Source organism: Bos taurus, chromosome 14 (genome assembly GCF_002263795.3).
Source record: "Bos taurus isolate L1 Dominette 01449 registration number 42190680 breed Hereford chromosome 14, ARS-UCD2.0, whole genome shotgun sequence".
NCBI lineage: Eukaryota > Metazoa > Chordata > Mammalia > Artiodactyla > Bovidae > Bos > Bos taurus.
The window spans coordinates 3418666-3438236 of NC_037341.1; the positions used below are offsets into that span (position 1 = coordinate 3418666).

General features: G+C 47.8%; 1 protein-coding gene across 10 annotated transcripts in view; it reads left to right on the forward strand.

Annotated features, from left to right (window-relative positions):
* The window catches only part of TRAPPC9 (trafficking protein particle complex subunit 9), a 388310-nt gene that overhangs the window by 219237 nt on the left and 149502 nt on the right, over nt 1-19571 (forward strand). For all 10 annotated transcript variants that reach the window (XR_003038034.2, XM_059893290.1, XM_059893289.1 and 7 more), the window contains 1 exon segment: nt 8948-9090. Coding sequence is in view for 9 of the 10 variants with exons in the window: in XM_059893290.1 (XP_059749273.1) it covers nt 8948-9090 (143 nt within the window). In the remaining variant the exon portion in view is untranslated.

Genomic DNA, 19571 nt, shown 5'->3' on the forward strand with positions numbered 1-19571 from the left:
GCAGTCTTTAAATTGGGTAATGGGGTGATGTCTTGTACTTTCAAATTTTGTGTCACTTTGAAATAATATTGAAGTGAAAAGTTTAAAAGATAGACCTTAAAGTCATAGAAGAAAATGGGGGAGAATTATATTTTATGACCGTGGAGTGTGGAGAGGGTATCTAATCATGATTCAGGAACCATGAACAATGGGCAAGAGATGTAAGGTAAAAGATTGATGCATTAACTGCAAAAAATTAAACATTTCTTCCAAGCAAAGAACATCCTGTACTAAGTCGCTTCAGTTGTGTCTGACTCTCTGTGATCCTATGGACTGTAGCCCTCCAGGCTCTTCTGTCCATGGGATTCTCCAGGCAAGAATACCAGAGTGGGTTGCCGTTTCCTTCTCCAAAAGAGCATCCTAAATAAATCCAAAGACACTGTCCCACTGTGAAAAAATATTTGCAGCTTGTATCACAGATAAGGAGTAAATATATTGATAATGATGAAAGTTAGGTAAATATATTGAGAATGATGAAAGTTAGTTAATAATCTCCTAGATATGTGGAAGAAAAAAACTGACAGGTCAGTTTAAAAAAATGGTAAAACGATGTGAACCTGTATTTCACATCAGAAAAAGATGAATTGGCTCTTTTTTTTGGTACCGGAAATCAGATTTTTGACATAGCCTTTTAACAGTCCCCAGACACATCCCTCGGAGAAGGCAGTGGCATTCCACTCCAGTCCTCTTGCCTGGAAAATCGCATGGACGGAGGAGCCTGGTAGGCTGCAGTCCATGGGGTCTTGAAGAGTCAGACATGACTGAGTGACTTCACTTTCACTTTTCACTTTCATGCATTGGAGAAGGAAATGGCAACCCACTCCAATGTTCTTGCCTGGAGAATCCCAGGGACGGGGGAGCCTGGTGGGCTGACGTCTGTGGGGTCACACAGAGTCGGACACCACTGAAGCGACTTAGCAGCAGCAGCAGACACATCCCTCTCCATCTAGACCTCGTGTCCTAGGCCTTCTCAGTCCCTAAGGTACTTCGGGGCCTCTTGAATAGAAGCTGTTCTAATGGCTGGTACTGCTAAGATCCATTCCTGCATTATTGTGGATGTACCATTTAATTTGTAGTCACTTGGCATTTTTAAGGCATAATTAACGCTGAAGAAAGACTTTGGCCAGAAGTGCTAATTAACTGGAAAGTGATGGTAATGCTTTCATTTGTGTGTTTCATTGACCTTAAGTTAACAGTAGGACTGGCCTCCTGGGGTATGAACCTCAGCTGGGCCCTGAGGTCCTTGGCTTATTAAGTGAATAACATCACGGCTGTTAATCTTGTGTCATATCACAGAAATAGGGAAGAGGTGAACCTGTGGCAACAGGTCCATCTGAGGTCTTTAAAAATCAGAGATCAATTTCTTAGACATATAAATTAGTTAGGGTGTTGCTCAGGCTGATTGTTTTTCTGTGGCTCTGGCCTTAGTTAGATTAGAAGTCATGGAACATTAGATTAGCATTACGAAATGAACCGTAACGATTCACATGAGAATGGTGGGAAGACTCAGATTTTACAGATGTGTGTACCAAGGACTGGAGAAGGAACATGACTTTTCCGAGGTCGTGTGAGGTTCTAAGAGTGAATCGAAACCTTGCTTCTTGACCCTGGCTCCGGCCAGAACCTGGGATTCCTGAGGCTCCACGCTCATCCTCGGACACGGGTGGCGCTCCATCAGCGTGCCCCACACGATGGCCTTGGAGTCCTCTGTTTGAGTGTCTGCAAGTGATCACCTGAGATCAGGATCAGTTTCTAAAATCACCTTTATTGAGTGTAATTTGCATTCTGTAAATGCAGCCATACTAACTATATAAAAGTTTTATAAAATGTAAAAAAGTTTTATAAGAACCGTATAAAAAGCTCAGTCGTGTCTGACTCTTGGCGACCCCATGGACTGTCGCCCTCCAGACTCCTCCATCCATAGGATTCTTGAGGCAAGAATACTGGAGTGGGTTGCCATTTCCTTATCCAGGGGGTCTTCTAGACCCAGGGATCTTACCAGGGTCTCCCGCACTGCAGGCAAGACTCTCTACCGTCTGAGCTACCAGGGAAGTCCATCAAGATACAGAATATTCTTACTGCCGCAAGCTTCCCTGACCCCTTTATAGCCAGTCCTCTCCTGCCCCGCAGCCCCGGAGACGCTGATCTGCTTTTTGTCCTAAAGAGTAACCTTTTCTAGCATCTCCCATACATGCAAGCCTACAGTATGTACTCTTTTCTTTCTGGCCTCTTTCACTCAGAATGATGATTTGGAGATTTTCTTGTGCTGTGTCTGTCAGTAGTTGGCTCCATTTCGTTGCTCAGCAGTATTCCATAAAATTTGTTCATCTAGTCACCTACCTCCTGTTGGACATTGAGACTACATTAAACTTGTACTATGAATAAAGTTCCCAGGGACATTTACACATATGTTCTTGGTATGGATATATGTTTTTATTTTTCTTGGTAGGAGTTTCATTATTGAATAATTTATTAACTCTATACTTAAGTTTATGAGGAATTGCTTTTTTGTTTTCCAAAGTGATTGTAAATTTTACCTTAACCACTAGCAATTTCTGAGAGTTCTAGTAGATAATTTAGGATTTTTTTTTTTTTTTTGTGGATACATGACTGTGTCATCTATGAAAAGACAGTTTTATTTCTTCCTTTCTGACATATATGATTTTAATTTCATGCTTTATTGGCTTCCCTAGGATCTCTATTACATTGTTGATTGAGGTAATGACAGCTATGTCCTTGCCTTACTCTAGATTTTAGAGGCAAAACATTGTTTATGATTAAGTTGGTTTTAACTGCAAGTTTTTCACGGGTGCACTTTGTGGATTGAAGCCGTTCCTTTTTATGCCTATTTTGCTGAGATTTTTAAAGAAATCATAAATTGGTTTTGAATTTTTTCAATTGCATTCTTTGCAGCTATTGAGATGATCATATGGCTCTTCTGTTTTGTCTGTTAATGGTCTGTTAATATGGTGAATGACATTGATTGATTTCTAATGTTAAACCAAACCTTCGATTGTTAAGTTTACTTGATCATGATGTATTACTCATTTTAAATATTACTGTATTTGACTCAGTAATAATTGACGATTTTTACATCTAAATTCACGAGGAATATAGGCCTGTGCTTTCTTTGTAAGCTCTTTGCTTTTAGCATTTGGATAATACTGGCCTCATAAAAAGAATGGGAACTTTTTCTCCCTTTTTTCCTGAATGTGTTTGTATAAACTGGTGTTGTATCTAAAATTAGGTTTTGATAGAATTCAGCTGGGAAGCCATCTGAGTTTGGGGTTTCTTTTAGGAGGGTGTGTAATTTATAAATCTCATGCTCACTTATAAATCCTGTGTTAATTTATAAATCCTGTCTTCAGTTGGCAGGCGGCTCTTTGAGTCTCCTTGTTGGTTCCATTCGGTAACGTGCGCCCGTCACCTGAGTTGCTCAGTCTGTTGGCGTGAAGTTGCTTTCCCTGTTTCTTTATCGTCCCTTCATGTGCCTGTGCTCTGCGCTGATGGGCATTTTCATTCCTGACATCAGTAACCAGTTTCTCACTTCTTGTTTCCTTGATCAGCCTAACTTAGAGGGTTGTCGCTTTAATTGGTACTTTCATGAAATGAGTTTTAGTTTAATTGATTTTTTCTTTCATCATTTGTCCAATTTCTATTTAATAATCGCCCAGTCCTCTCTTCCTTGCTGGGTTGTGGTCTCTTCTTCTACAACTCTACCCTAGATACACACCGTCCTCTTTTCTCCTGTATCCTCGTATATCCAGGGCCCTTCTCTGTGACATAGTGTAGCACAGCTGTCTTAGGGGTCTGGGGCTTGTGTCTTTGGCTAGACCTGAGCCCACAGGGATGGCGTCGTGTCTTCTGCCACAGTCCCTCACACTAGTGCACACCCATCCAGGGTGAGTGAGTGAGTGAGTGGGTGGAAGGATAGGTGAGCACTGCTCTGGGCAGGCCAGTACATGGAAGACCGTGGGCTGTGCAGCCGTGCAGCTCTGCGCCTGAGCCTGGGCCCGTGGCCTCGGCCACTCACTGAGCTGCTTATTTATGCTGGACTCTCCTTGGAGGGCTCTTCATGTTAGAGCCCGTGTGTGAGGGCTCAGGTAGCACAGCATCTGGCACTTAGTAGGTGCTCAGTAAAAGGCAGCTCTTGAAAGACCTTTCATTTCAGCTCAAATAACAAATTATTATACAGCTAGAAAAGAAATACTTTTTCTGTAATTCTTTGCCCATTTCTGATTTGTATAATAAATCTTTCCTGAAATTGAGACCGTCACATGTCTGAAGAAGGAGAAGTCTTACGGCATAGTGGTGCATTGTCTCCCCTTACATTCTCATTGAAATAAAGCTTGGGCATCCCATGTCTTTTCCCTTATCAGCCCACATTATGGCTTTATTAAAATACTCTACTTTTATGGAGCTGAGAAGGCATTTTTTTAAATCAAGGAAGGAAGGCAGTAGTATGCAATAATTTCACAGAATCTTTTCTGTGTTTTCATAAATTACATATTTTCCCCCATAATTATATCTTTTGCTTGCTTTTCTACAGAGTAAGGAAATAGCCAATTCCAAGAAAATAGAAATACGGTTCCTTCTTTGCTATCTGGTACTTGTTGGTTACCTCTCTATGTGTAGTTTTTGCTTATTTCCCAGGTGGTTTCTACTATATCACTCCCTGGGGACAACTTGTAAGTTTACTTTAAAGAACAGAAAATCCAGCATGAATTTTTTTTATTCCTTCACAGATTTTGGCTTTTCAAGGCCATTGTTGAGAATCTGTTGATTTCCTTGACCCGCATGCCTGCATTTGCAGAGGCTGCCGTGAATATAGTGGGTGGTGGGTTGGCAGTTCATTTATCAGTTAATTTACTCAGACATCCGTTGACTCGACACCGAGCTCTCTGAGGTCAGGGACCCTCCTGTATTCACTGTTCTAAGCACAGGTCCGGGCGCTCAGAAAGTACCCAGGAAGTGATTGGAAAGATGAATGAAAGGAGAGGCCAAACAGATGGAAGTCTGTTGGATTAAAAAAGTCATTACAGAAAGGATGGTTGGGATGTGTGTATGAGGGGGTCTCACCTTCTCCTGACACGGGTTTTCAAAAGTTTAGCTTATAAACTTGGCCGTCCTTTTGAGATTACAGTGCAGTGCTGTATGCTGTGGGAAAAAGAATCTCGGATTGTGGTGAGACCAAAATATGATGCCTGAGTATTTTTTTTTTTAATCTGTATTTTGTTGAGTCCTTTTAAAGTAAGGCAGTACAGCCATCTTACTGGAAACGGGGCGGGGTGGGGCCGTGAAGGAGGAGCAACATTTATACAGGTTCAGAGAATCAGTAGCACCAAAGTTCAGAGGAGCCTGTAAACACGTCCACCTTGAAGAGTGGTGGGAGACGAGTTGGAACAATGAGCTTTTAAAATGGGGCTGAAGGACTTGAGTAGGCATTTTCCCAATGATATGCAAATGGCCAGTAAGCATATAAAAAGATGCTCAACGCCGTTAGTCATTAGGGAAATGCAGATCAAAACCAAAATGAGATACCACTTCACCCCCATTACGATGGTGATTATTAAAAACAACCCATCAACCAGGAAAAAATAAGTATTGCTGAGGATGTGGAGAAATTGGAATCCCTATGCACGGCTGTTAGGGATGTAAACTAGTTCTGTCGCAGTGGGACGTGGTATGGTGGTTCTTTAAAGAGGTTAGATACAGGATTTCTTCTGATCCAGCAGTTCCACTTCTGGGGGATACACCCAAAGGAATTGAAAGCAGAGATTCAGACGGGTGTGTGCATACGCACGTCCACAGCAGCGTTAGTCACGATAGCCAATAAGTGAAGGCAACCCGAGTGTCTGTTGGCGAGTGAATGGATGAACAGAACGTGGCACATCCATTCAGTGGAATATTATTCACTTTAAAAAGGAATTATTTTCTGAAACGACACTGCTGAACCGTGGAAACACTAGTCGCAACAGGACAAAAGAGCTGCGATTCCACCTCCATGAGGCCTCTAGAGCAGCTAGATTCGTGGAGACAGGAGAACAGCGGCTGCCAGAGGCCGGGCAGGGCGCAGGAGGGATTTTTGTGTGGTGTGTGTAGTGTTTCAGTTTGGGAATATGAAAGAGTTCTGGAAATGGATGGTGGTGATGTTTATACAACAATGGGGAAGTGCCTAATGCCAAATAACTGTACACTAAACAATGGTTAAAATGGTAAGTTTTATGTGTATTTTACCACGCCACAAAAAATGTTAAATGGCATTAGAATCCATTTCCCCTTTCTTCCTATTTTAAGCCACGTTGTCTTCAGGTATCGAGTGGTCAGGGTGCAGAGGGAGAAAGGAGTCTATTTAACGAGTGCCTGCTTGAGCTTATACTTCACTTTCTCACTGAGTCTTCATTAAAATCCAGTGAGATAGGTGTTAATTATTAGCCCCATTTAACAGTTGAGAAACTGAGGCTGAGTGGTGGGATAACACGCTCAAGATCTCACTTAGCCAGAGCATCAAGCCAAGCTTAACTGGCCTCCCTCCCTGCTCCCTACCCGCTGTACCAGGCTGCTTGTCTCTGGGATTTTTGTCCGTGTCCTTCCCAGAGGAGATCCGTCCTCCAGCTGGGATGGCGCCTGACAGCACGCACATATGGTGGTTTTCTTTCATTTTAAGCACTTTCGTAGCTGTGCCTGCCTTTCCTTTGGAGAGGAGGAATGGGTCAATGAAAGCAGTTGCTGCTGCTGCTGCTAAGTCACTTCAGTCATGTCCGACTCTTCGTGACCCCATGGACTGCAGCCCACCAGGCTCCTCCGTTCATGGGATTTTCCAGGCAAGAGTACTGGAGTGGGTTGCCATTGCCTGAGGGCTAAGTGCTGTGTCTCGCATGGACAGCTTATTGAGTCGTGACTGGTGGAGCGCAGGGAGGAGGGCAGGCAGGTGGGCCTATCCTGCGGTTGGGACCCATGGCTTCCCGCAGCTCTCTCGGGTGGGCATGTGCTCGAATCCCCACCCTGAACACGTGGCTTTGAGGCCCCATCAGCACTGTCAGCCCCGACAGTGCTCCCAGCTCACCCTCCCTCTTTCTTTTCTGGGAAATGCCCGTACTAGGGTCATCGGAGCCCAGCCAGTCTCCAGATGTGGTGGACACTTTCTCAGGCCCTGTTTACCTGGCTTGGCTGCAGCAGTGGGTATTCCATCCCTCCTCCCCAAAGCTCTGCCCTCATTGGGTTTCCACGACCCCAGCCGTTTGTCTGTTGGTGTGTTATCTCTGGAATTATTCCTAATCCAAGGTCCCCATGATTGATGGCTATGTTTGCTTCTTAAGAGTTTTATTAGTCAACTTCTTATGTGAAGGAGCATCTGATAAATATTTCAGCTGTGCTGGCCGCCTGTGGTCTCTGTTGCATATTTTTCTTTGGTTTTGTCATTTGTTTTGTTGTGCAGCCCTTTAAAAATGTAAAAGGCTGTTCTCAGCTCCAGGGCACGCAGAGCCAGGCTGCAGGCCAGGTGTGGCCCATGGGCCGCAGTGTGCTGTTGCCTGTTTTAGGACCTTACTGGGGAAGGCTGAGTCATTTTAGTGAGGAGCTGAGCTGGGGTTGAGATTTCCTGTTGCCATGGTTACTGTTGGTGCGGCACAGGCTCTGGATCGTGCTGGGGGAGGGGGAGGAAGGTGGTAGGGGCTGCTGAGGTTCCAGGCATTTTTCCCATAAAGGTCCTCTCTCCTCGGCCCTGAGCCCTCCCTGTCTGCCAGCACCTGGACGGAGGTCTCTGCACACCTTCCTTCCTACCCTAGGGGCTTCCTCCTGGGGGCCTGCAGGAGCAGAGGGGCACGCTGTTGTCCTCCCGCTGCTGCCATCCCTGGTTGGAGCTGCACCCCGCATCGCGGGCGTGGGCTCTCGGAGTCCCTGCCCCTCTCCCTGTAGCACCAGCCTCTGCCTGGTCTAGAGGTGGGCGCTCTGAACGGGCTTCCCGCTCTGTCTCTCGTGGCGTCGCTCTAGGATCCTGGCCCTCCTGTCCTCGCCTCACTAGGATGGATATTTACCCCGGCCTGTGTGCCCTTGGCATTGGTCACCCCTCCTCCAGAAGCTAAAGATTTTGCTTTGGAGGAGAGAAGGGTGTGGATGGGGGCAAGGGGTTGGAGCTGGGGTTTTCGTTTCGTGTTTTTCCCCTGGTGGCTGCTGACCACATCCTCCAGGCCTGTACTACCCAGGGAGGCTCCCCTGCACCTCTGCCCCTGCCAGTCCCCCAGGGGAGGTCCTTGGAGAAGAGCCTGGCATGGGCGGGAACTGTCGTCGCATCTGGAGGATGTCCACTATCTGTAGAGCCCCTCCTCAGCCCTTAGAAGTTCATGGACTGACTGACTTCGTGAACTGACTCCTTGCCGGCTTGTGTGGGGGCCGGCTCTGCCCCTGGTCGGGTGTCCCCACCATGTCCCTCCTGGAAGGAACTTGTTCCTGCTTGGCCTTCTGGCTCTATGGCTGCCCCATGACCTTATCTGCATGAGTCTGGGGCTCATCAGCTTTACTCACTGTTAGCCTAGGAGCCATGCTCCAGCTCCCTCATGGAAGCCCCCACCCACTCCCACAACCTGATCTGTGTGTTTAAATGATGCTGACTGAAATGCACTTGTCTCTCTGAAATGCTAGATCCCATCACAGAATCATCCTCGAGTTTCTCTCCATTCGTGTTTGCAGGCTGAGAATCGTGCATGTTGTTAGCTGCGGGGCATTGTTGGAAGAAAGATGGTACCAGGGTCAGGTGCCAGTGGCCACCCTGGTGGAGCTGCCCAGTGCCCATTGCTTCACCAGCCGGGGTCACCTTCCCCTCACCTGAGGGAGGCCGGCCACGTGGCTGGATGGTGGTCGGCTCAGGGAGTAGTAAGTGACCTTTTTTTTTTTCTTTCCGTCTTTTTAGACCCTGGAAGCTGTCCTGAACTTCAAATACTCCGGAGGCCCAGGCCACGTTGAAGGGTATTACAGGAACCTGGCCCTGGGGCTGCACGTGGAGGTGGAGCCGTCTGTGTTCTTCACGCGGGTCAGTACCCTGCCGGCCACCAGGTACGTGCACCTCAGCTCTTGGCCAGCCTTGCTCTCGCGGCTGACGGCGCTGCACCCACAGTTCTGGCCGTGGTGTTCATCTTGGTCCCACCGCCCAGAGTGCCAGGGTGGTCAGCCTCCCCGGGTCTTCATCAGATGAACAGGCAGTGCAGGGAAATGCCTCTTCGGGGAGACGGGGTGGGCGGGCTTCCCTCTTAGCCCATGCTGTGGTGATCGCGTCCTCCCTGCAGCGTGCTTGCTTGTCGTCGTGGAGGCCCGCTCCTTGTCCCGAGCCCAGGCCTCACTCCGGTCCGGCGCAGGTCTCCATTAGCAGGGACTTGGCACATGGCCCTGTGCCTTGGATGCTCCTGGAGGAGTCCAGCCTGTCTCTGTCCCACTGTCCTCCTAGGAGGACTGTGCAGGGCCTGGCCATCCAGCATCTCGGCCCGCGCTTCCTGGAGTCCCCAGCCATCGGGAGGGTGGGCCGTGCTGCCCAGAGCGCCCTCCCTGGGGAGGCTTTTCCTCCTGCTTGGTTCTCCCAGACTAGCCTTCCTTCAGGGAGGAAGAAATCAGTTTGTCTCCTTCAGATCCATTAGAGGCCAGAGATACTAGAGGTTGTTCCTCCCTTAGGTGAGAAAATGACAGTTTCTCACCCCAAACTTTGACCTGTGTGACCTGGGGATAGTGCTGGGTGGGGCTGCAGACACTTGGAGACCCTGTGGGGTTGGATTCCTGCCCAGGTGGTGAGCAGCCTTCGGAAGGCAGGTCCTGACCCCCCGGGTGGTTCCACATCCCGCTGTCCAGGGACACCTTACCTCTCCGGTAGCATGGACTGGCCTAGTGGTACTTATGCTTAATGGAGTTACGGCTGTCTTTACCTGTCCGTCCTTGACCATGAGGGGAGAGACCATTATGTACAGCAGCCCCCTTCACCCGTGGGCTCTGTCGTCCACAGAGTATAACGGGGGGATGTTAATGTCGATAGAAAATTCTCTTTAGAGTGATACAGCGCTCCCCCGCCAAAAGTAAGTGCAGTTTGAGTTCATAGGAAAGACTGCTTTTCTCCCAGCCCCGGGGAATGGCCTCAGTGAGAGTCAATGGCTGAGCTTGAGCTTTTCAGCATCTCATTTCATCATCTATCACTTTTTCAATCCACAGAGTAATGGTCTCTCTTGCCAGCGCTCGCCTCTGTTTTGAATTTGTAAAAGGCATCAAAGCACTTGCCGGCAGGGAGCTTTGGCCGGGATGCCTGCCAGATGCTGTTCGAGTTTCTCAGGCCCTTCCCGTGTGTTCAGTCCGCTCCACCATCACCCTGGCGTGCACCTCTTTCTCGTCCCCTCATCTCCTGCTGCCACCACTCACATAATTAGGTCTGAGAAGCAGCGCAGATTGTCACCAAGTTGGATTCGTTTCCCCCTGTTGCTCTCTGGCTTCCATGTCATGGCCCCTGCAGCTCCTAATGACAATTTAAGATGAGAAGCATTGCTGCCTTGTGGTTTGGTGCGGAACACTGGAAGAGCTGGTGGTGGGCTGATGTGCTGTTTGGCTCCTGGTCGCCGGCCTCACTCTCTTCCTTTTAGCCTACGTGTTTCTTTTCCCTGCTCTTGGGTTGATGTGGGTTGACGTTTGATTTCCTCTAATCCCTCTCCTTTCTTGCTCAGTCTCACTGAGCTCTGATCCTGTGGCTTGAGGTTTGCCATCTTCCCTTAGGACTCTAGAAATACTCCCTTGCCTCCAGCCTGCTCCTGTGTCGTCTCGTAAAGACAAATGTTCCCACATCACCGTCTGGCTTGAAGACTTTCCCAGTGCATACTGGACAGAGTTCAGAGTGCCCGCTCTGATATTTATGCTCCAGTTTCTGTAGAGATCTGGATAAATCGTTGGCCTGAAATACAGCAGAATTATCATTCATTTTATCTATACTCTGTTCCGGTTGACATGACACGGTTTTCTGTGGACACTGGTTTTCATCTTGCTCCCAGGTGAGAATTGTCTTGTCGTCTCGGGCCGTTTTAGAGTCAGGCATCCCCAGCGATGGCCAGGTGCCACACATTTGCATCACAAGTGAGGCCCAGAGAAGGCCTGTGGTTTTCCCAGTCTCACAGCTTGCCCGTGACAGACTGGCTTCCAGATACCCTGACTGCAAGGTGCTGCAGACACAGATGCACAGCTAGATGACCGAATCCATGTTAGCTGGAGCCTTTATGGGCATTCAAGCTGACTTTGATGCAAAAAGAAGCTATACATTCATCAAAAGACAGCCTTATTGCTGGCATAAAGTCTCACGTAACCCTGTTCTGAAACCAGAATACCAAAGGTTATTACATCTCGCTCCTGGGCTCCTCTCATCAGCGGCGGTGGTATAGTCGCTCAGTTATTACATCTCGCTCCTGGGCTCCTCTCATCAGCGGCGGTGGTATAGTCGCTCAGTTATCACATCTCGCTCCTGGGCTCCTCTCATCAGCGGCGGTGGTATAGTCGCTCAGTTGCGTCCAACTCTTGTGGTCCCATAGACTGTAGCTTGCCAGGCTGCTCCGTCCATGGAGTTCTCTAGGCAAGAATACTGGGGTGGGTTGCCATTCCCTACTCCAGAGGACCTTCCCCACCCAGAGATAGAAACCAGGTCTCCTGCATTGCAGGCAGACTCTTTACCAGCTGAGCCACCAGTGCCCCTCTCATTAATACTGATGATTTATGCCATTTTTCTCATTGGTAGTTTTTTACTGATAGAGTTCTAGAAGTCAGGGTAGGGAAATCCCATTTATTCAGGACCCACCCTATTCCTAGTCATGCCCTCAGTCCACTGTGCAGTGTCCCATTTAAACTCCCGAGAACCCTTTGAAGTCAGTGTTGCTGTATGCAGATGTTAAATAACTCACCCCAGGTTGCACATTAATGAACAAAAGAGATGCATTTGAATGTTGGTCTTCTCTCCAGCAAAACCCATGCTTCCCATCACAGTGCTCTGAAGTGGGCTTCCAGAAGCCTGGGCCCCCCTTACCCACTCTGTCTGTGGAGGTGTCTCTGGATCTCTCCCAGCCTCAGCCCTCTGTCCCCACTGCTGTGGTCACCAGCTCTGCCCCTTCATGGGGGATTAAAGAATGAAAGTGAACAGTGGAGGGGCCAGTGTTTTCCCAGAGCCAAAGCACAGCATAGATGGCAGGTGGAATTCTCTTTGCCTTTTTTTTTTTTTTTAAACCATCCTCCTTCAGGGGTGTACCTGGGTTTCAGCTAACTTTTATTTAGGAGATCAATTACCTTTGAGATTCGCTTTTTTACACTGAGCCGCCTGCTAATGTTGTTGGGGACGGACTGAAATGGATGGGGCCACCCTGCCTTCCCCTCCTCAGGAGCAATTTCTTCCCAGACCGTTAGGATAAATGATCCAATCTTACACATCGCTGCTCTGAGCTCTGTGGGAAATGCACTCCCCTGAGCCAGGGTGTAAGGTGTGGGAGTTATTACATTATTAACAGAAATCACACAGCCTGACACACCACGGTGCTTCTCCCCGGCCAGTTAGAAAAATCCCATTTCCCCCCATGGGGTGGGACTGTTCCACGCCGTGGGCGGCCCGTGCTCACAGACATGTAATAAAGGCACTTTCAGTGCTAGATTTTATCACGGTCGATTTTTCCCAGGTTGCTGTGTTGATTTGAATGGGTTTTTAATTTAACAAGAATTAGGATTTTAACAAGCGCAGGATTCAGAACCCAGTGTACCTGCCTCCGATTTCAGATTCTGATTCTCCCACTCATCTGCTCTGTGGTCCTGAGCAAGTCATTTCCTATTTCTTTAGTCATCAGTTTTCCTTCACGTGGTCTTGGCGAGCACATCATTTCCTCTGTGCTTTACTGTCTGGTTTGTGCTCGTAACAGACCACGTGTAACAGGGACAAGAAGAGAACCATGAAGGCCATATGTTAAGAGGGGCACAAAAATGACTGAACATCAGGAAGACTCTTGTGCCTCAAAACCCAGGGCTGCTCTTTGCCCCGCGCCCCTGCCCCAGGGTTGCCTCTCCTTCTGTTCCACTCACAGAGCCCCCAGTTGGAAGGAGATGAATGACTTACTGCATTTGCTTCATCCTCTCCTGCTCCTGTCGGTGTGTGTTCACTGAAGTGACGAGCACACTTCTCATCCTCTTTGCAGGTGTTAAATAGTGTAGATCCGTACAGGCAGGAGCTGCGACCCCCCACCCCCACCCCCAACGCCGGCCGTGGCAGGAGCCGCTGGACACGTCATCTAGGTTGACGTGGCAGTGAGCTTCCTCTGGTCCCCAGTGTCGTCACTGAGGGGCTGTCCAGGCCATGAATCACCCCTCATTGTTCTGTTCCCACTCACAGCTGTACCTCAAAGGGTCCTATTTTATGTCTTAATTGTATACATTATTAAATTATTACTGTCGATTATTTTAATTTTGTTTTGAACCATTATATTATTGAATGTTATGTCTCAACATTCATTTTAAAACACTATCAATATTCTTTGCTTAAAGACAGATTTAAAGATTGTTTCTATTTAACAGGTAACTTACAACTACTTGACATGAGTTTGAGCAAACTCATGGAGATAGTGAAGGACAGGGAAGCCTGGGCGTGCTGCAGTCCATGGGGTTCACCAAGAGTCAGCCACAGCTTAGCAAGTATGGTTTATAAACATCAATTAAAAAGGCCCATGTCATACCTGCTTTAGGGATTGAGTGTATGTTAAAAGGTAGTTTGTCTGTCATCAATAACTGGCCAGAGCTGTTTGTGACCTTCCACTTGGAATTTTTGCATTTGGCATTTTCAGAGTTTTAATCATCATAATGTCAAATGCCAGTCCCACGAACCATGATTTCAGGTTGTCGTTCGTAAGCACGTTTCCGCCCTTTTTGAGCTGGGCTTGTGTTCCTTCCAGAGAATGAGAGGCTGGCTGTGCCCAGAGAATGAGAGGCTGGCTGTGCCCAGAGAATGAGAGGCTGGCTGTGCCCTCGCTGTCAGGCTGCGTCACCTTTTTGCCTTGGGTTTGGGGCCCAGGTGTCCCAGCGTTCGTTTTCATGCCCCTCTTAACGTGTGGGCTTTGTGGTTCTTCTCCTGTTCCTGTGGTCCGTTACGAATGCCCAGCAGATGCTGTAATGGAGTAGAGAGCGTGTGTGTCAAGACCACAGCGATGCTGAGCGCTGGGCCCTGGTGAGGTGCAGCAGCCGTGGGGCTGAGCCGCGAGCCTGCAGAGCCCGTCTCCAGCACCCCTGTGCTCTCGCTGCCTGCACGCCCGAGCTTTATGGAAGCGTCGTTTGGATACTGCCCAGCTCACCCACTTAAGCTGTGTAATTCTGTGTTTTGGGTTTAGTCGCGGAGTTGTTCAGCCATCACCACCGTCTGATTTTAGAGCTTTTCATTCTCCCAGCAGAAGCCCCGTGCCCGTCGGCAGTGCCTCCTGTCTCCCTCCTCCCTGCCACCCCGCACCACCTCAGTCTACTTTCTGTCTCAGTAGCTTGGCCTGTTTTAGCAATTTATAAAACGTGACTGGCTCTCTTCACTTAGCATCGCGTTGTCCAGGTTCACCCACAAGCAGGCCTCAGTATGTCGTTTGTTTTTATGTGGGACAGCATTTCATTGTGCGGATGTGTGGCATTTCATTTTCCGTTCGTTAGTCCTGGGTTGGTTCCACCTTTTGGCTGGTGGGAATGATGCTGCTACGATCATTCATGTACCAGTTTTTGTGTGGGCTTGCATTTTCATTTCTCTTGGGTATCCCTCAGAGTGGAATTACCAGGTCATATGGTAACTGTTTAACCATTTAGGGAGTTGCCCGACTGTTTTCCTGCTCGGCTGTGCCACTGCACGTTCCCAACAGCAGGGTACGAAGCTTCCAGTTTTCTGCACGTCCTTGCCGACGCTGGTTATCCCGTGTCTTTTTGATTCTCACCATTTCAAAATTTTTTCCTTTTACTACAGGGAACATCTTAAAACTTACTAACTAAAAGCTCAGAAACAGAGGCTCTTCCTGCCTTCAGTAATGTGCAGCCCTGAGATCCTCCCCAGGGGCCGGGTTGCGTGTCAGCCGACCACAGGGAAATGTTCCCGTGTTTCCACCGGTCGCCAGATCTGTCCTTTCCACTTCAGTAGCCCTGGACTGACTCAGGCGTATCACCTGTCTCCCTCAGGCCAGCCTCCTCTCCCCTTTCTGGGATAGTTGCAACAGCCTTTCAGAGTCTCTCTGCTTTCAGTTTCTCCCTTTCCAACTCTTTCTCCAGGCGATGCTGAAGTGTTCATTCCAAAACATAGGCACGAGTCTGTCCCTTCCTCAGGGCATGAGTCCCCTTTGGGAAAGGGGACATCGCATCACTCTTTGGGAAACTCGGTTCTAATGGACAGTAAATCTACTATCAGAGTCTTCAGCAAGATTTGGAAGCTCCGTAATCTGTGTGGCAGGAGTGAAGGTGAGATCATATCATCAGAAAAACATTCCGATGATTTGTTCTGTTTTGGGTCACTTTAGATTGAAGGTCTCCCTTGTGGCTCAGCTGGTTAAGAATCCACCTGCAATGCAGGAGACCTGGTTTCGATCCCTGGTTTGGGAAGATCCCCTGGAGAAGGGAAAGACTACCCACTCCAGTATTCTGGCCTGGAGAATTCCATGGACTCTACAGTTCATGGGGTCACAGCGTCGGACATGACTGAGCGACTTTCACATTAGATTGAATAAGCTTCCTGGCTTTCTTAAGACTTACAAGAAAGCTCTCCATCCTCTCCACCCATATGGACAGAAGAGCCCGGTGGGCTACAGTCCATGGGGTCACAAAGCATTGGACACGACTGAGCACACACATATATGGTCTCTAACGAAGAGGAACTGAAGAGCCTCTTGATGAAAGGGAAAGAGGAGAGTGAAAAAGTTGGCTTAAAACTCAACATTCAGAAAACTAAGATCATGGCATCACTTCATGGCAAATAGATGGGGAAACAATGGAAGCAGTGAGAGACTTTATTATTGGGGGCTCCAAAATCACTACAGATGGTGACTGCAGCCATGAAATTAAAAGACGCTTGCTCCTTGGAGGAAAGCTATGACCAACCTAGACAGCACATTAAAAAGCAGAGACATTACTTTGCCAACAAAGGTCTGTCTAGTCAAAGCTGTGGTTTTTCCAGTAGTCATGTATGGATGTGAGAGTTGGACTATAAAAAAAGCTGACTGCCGAAGAATTGATGCTTTTGAACTGTGGTGTTGGAGAAGACTCTTGAGAGTCCCTTGGATTGCAAGGAAATCAGTCCTGAATATTCATTGGAAGTACTGATGATGAAGGTGAAACTCCAATATTTTGCCCACCTGATGGCGAAGAACCGACTCATTGGAAAAGACTCTGATGTGGGAAAGGTTGAAGGCAGGAGGAGAAGGGGATGACAGAGGATAAGATGACTGGATGGCATCACTAACTCAACGGACATGAGTTTGAGTAAGCTCTGGGAGTTGGTGATGGATAGAGAGGCCTGGCGTGCTGCAGTCCATGGGGTCACAAAGAGTAGGACACGATTGAGCGACTAAACAAACTAACTGCCTGTTATCAATCAGTCTTTCCTGAAAAATTAGTAGCCAATTTCAGGATGGAGAAAGAGAAGTATCAGTCTCTCAGTCGTGTCCAGCTCCTGACAGCTCCTGCGAGGTTCCTCTGTCCACGTGGGTTTGGCCAAAGGTCTGCGTGGCTATCACTACCAGCCTGGCTGTGATTTCACTCACATACTGCACCCCTAGGATCGATGGAATGGTGACGTGTGGACCCTGGAGGCCTAGAAGAGTTCAGCCAGACTTGGGGAGAAAGCACCACTTAACTTTCTGGGAGTGGGGCCATGTTTTTAGACAGACTCAGACCTTGGCATAGGAGTTTCTCCTGTTCACTTTTTGCTGAGTCAGTATCGAATCATTAGCTGGGATTGTGTTGCTGGCAGGGTTGTGTGTGTTTCTTCTTGCTGCCCCACTGACTGCAACCAAGTTAATCACAGTCACCACCCCTCCTGTTTATGCAGTATTCTGCTTGTACTTTTACAAAGTTCCTTCATTTTTCTTCTTTTTGTTGTCATTGTTTTTTTCTGTTGAAGCCTCTTAATAATTCCATGACATAGGCATTCTTGTCTTTACTGAGGAAACCGAGGTTCAGAGAAATTAAATGACTTACTTAAGATATTCCACCCTTTAAGTGACCAAACTGGAATGCTGATAAGACATCTTCAGACTCTGAATTGCTCCTCCTGTGCCAAGTGTGGTGTTCACTCAGGCTGCTTTCAGGTGACTTCTTGCTGAAGACTTTTTTCCTTTTGCTTTTTTAAAGTTTAGCTTGGTTAGGATGTTTCTGGATATAGAAAATTAAAAATTTATATGGCTTGGGGTTTGTTGAGCTTCCTGAATCTGTACATTGATGTGGTTTTTTTTTTTTTTTTTTGGCCAAATCTGGGGAATTTTCAGCCATAATTTTTTCAAAAACTGTGTGCGTTTTGTTTTGTTTCATCTCAAACTCCTATGACATGACTTTTAGAGATTTTCTTGTCTCATAGGACTGTTTTTATCCCCTTTTTTCCCTCCAGTGTTTCCATTGGATATATTATTAATCTATCTTCAAGTATGCTTGTTTTCCTTTGTGGTTCAAAAAAATGTTTGCGTGACTTTTATTCTTTCAAAGTCGCTAGAGATGTTTCCCTGCATGGCCTAGAAATGGTTTAATTTGGTAAATGTTGGGTGTAACCTGACAAGTGTGGATATCCTGCCATTTTGATGGTGGAATGTTCGCTAAGTATCAGGTACTTGCTGTTTATTCTGTATCCTTTCTCATTCCACAGCAGATCATCCCCTCAGTTCCTCAGGTAATTCACCACCTGGTGAAACTTTCAGTTCAGGTTTTTCCTCAGGTTTCTCCTTGCTTTTTCTTTGCATCTCCTGTTTCTTTGCTGAGATTTTATCTTTTCATTTGTTTCGAGTGTGTCTGCCCTTACTTTGCAGAACATGGTTAAAGTCTTTTTGTGATAAGACTGTCATCTTGAAGTTGTAGTCTATTGATTTTTATTTTCCATTGCAAATTGGCTTTTTCCCAGGTTCTTCCTATGCTGCGTGATTGCTGTGAGATGTTGGGGCCCTGCTTGCGTCCTGAAGGGAACGTGGGTATTTTTCTTTTGGTGGGTGGTCTGCACCACGGCTCTGTGGCATCTGCTGTGGACCGGGCTGCACTTCTGGTTTCTGAGTCTGCGGTGCTCCTTGGGCCATCCCGTGGGTGCCTTCCTGGAGCTCAGTTACTGGAGCCCATGGCTTGCCGCTCAGGATCTGTCCCTCCATGCTCGTTCCACAGAGAGCCCAGGTCAAGTACCACTTCAGCAAGCCACTGTCTTCCCCTCTGTCCTTTCTACAGTCTCCCCAGCACTGTCCAGGGGCCTGCCTTCCCTGTCTCTCCACAGCAAAGCCAGGGTTTGAGTTCCCTGCTGCGTGTCTGTGTATGGGACTGTTGGTCAGAGGACACAGAGGGGGAATCAAAGTGATGGGGACTGGCCCTGTGCTTGTGGGACTGGCCGCTTGGGTCCCTTGGTGTCCTGGTCTTGAATGACTGCCGTCATGGTGCTGTTTCATAGAGGTACTGCCCGGGGGCTGGGGGCTGGGAGAAAGGAGAAAAAAGAACAAGCCCAGAGGACCTCCTCTCCCACCCTTTCATGATGTTCAGAGGAACTTGGATTTCAGATCTCCTTCCCAAATCCACCTTCTATAATTTACTTTTCAGACCATTAGATAGCTGCTGCCTGCCTTGTATGTAGGATTTATAGTTGGATTCAGTAGGGGTGACAGGGGATGGGTTATTTGTGCTTACTCCATCTTTTCCAGAATAAGAACTCCTCATGTTTTTAAAAAGCATAAACCAATTCATGTCAGTCATCTGCTCAGGTCAATCAAGTCATCCTGAACTTTTTGCATGACCTTTACTCTGGCATTAATTTGGCACCTCTCTGCTCTTGGCTCATTCTGTCCGTTGATTCCACCCTGCTCTAAGATTTGGCCTTAACTGCCTTCTCTGGAAAGCACTCCTCCAAGACCTGCAGACGATCGCCTTCTTACTGTGTGGGTCTGAAGTGAAATGCTATTTCAGAGAGGCCCTCCTTCGCCCTTACCTCTGAGGTCAGTTGTTGTCTCTATTTATGATTTCAGGTTGCTGTTCAGTTGCTAAGTCGTGTCTGACTCTTGCGACCCCATGGGCTGTCACCTGCCATTCTCCTCTGTCCGTGGGATTTCCCGGGTGAGAGTGCTCTTCGTAGCTCGGTCGGTGGAGTCTGCCGGCAGTGCAGGAGACCCGGGTTCAACCCCTGGGTCGGGAAGATCCCCTGGAGAAGGGAATGGCCACACACTCCAGTGTTCTTGCCTGGAGAATCCCACGGACAGAGGAGCCTGGTGGGCTACAGTCTATGGGGTTGCAAGAGTCGGACACGACTGAGCGACTAAGCACACACCCAGCACAATACTGGAGTGGGTTTTCATTTCCTTCTC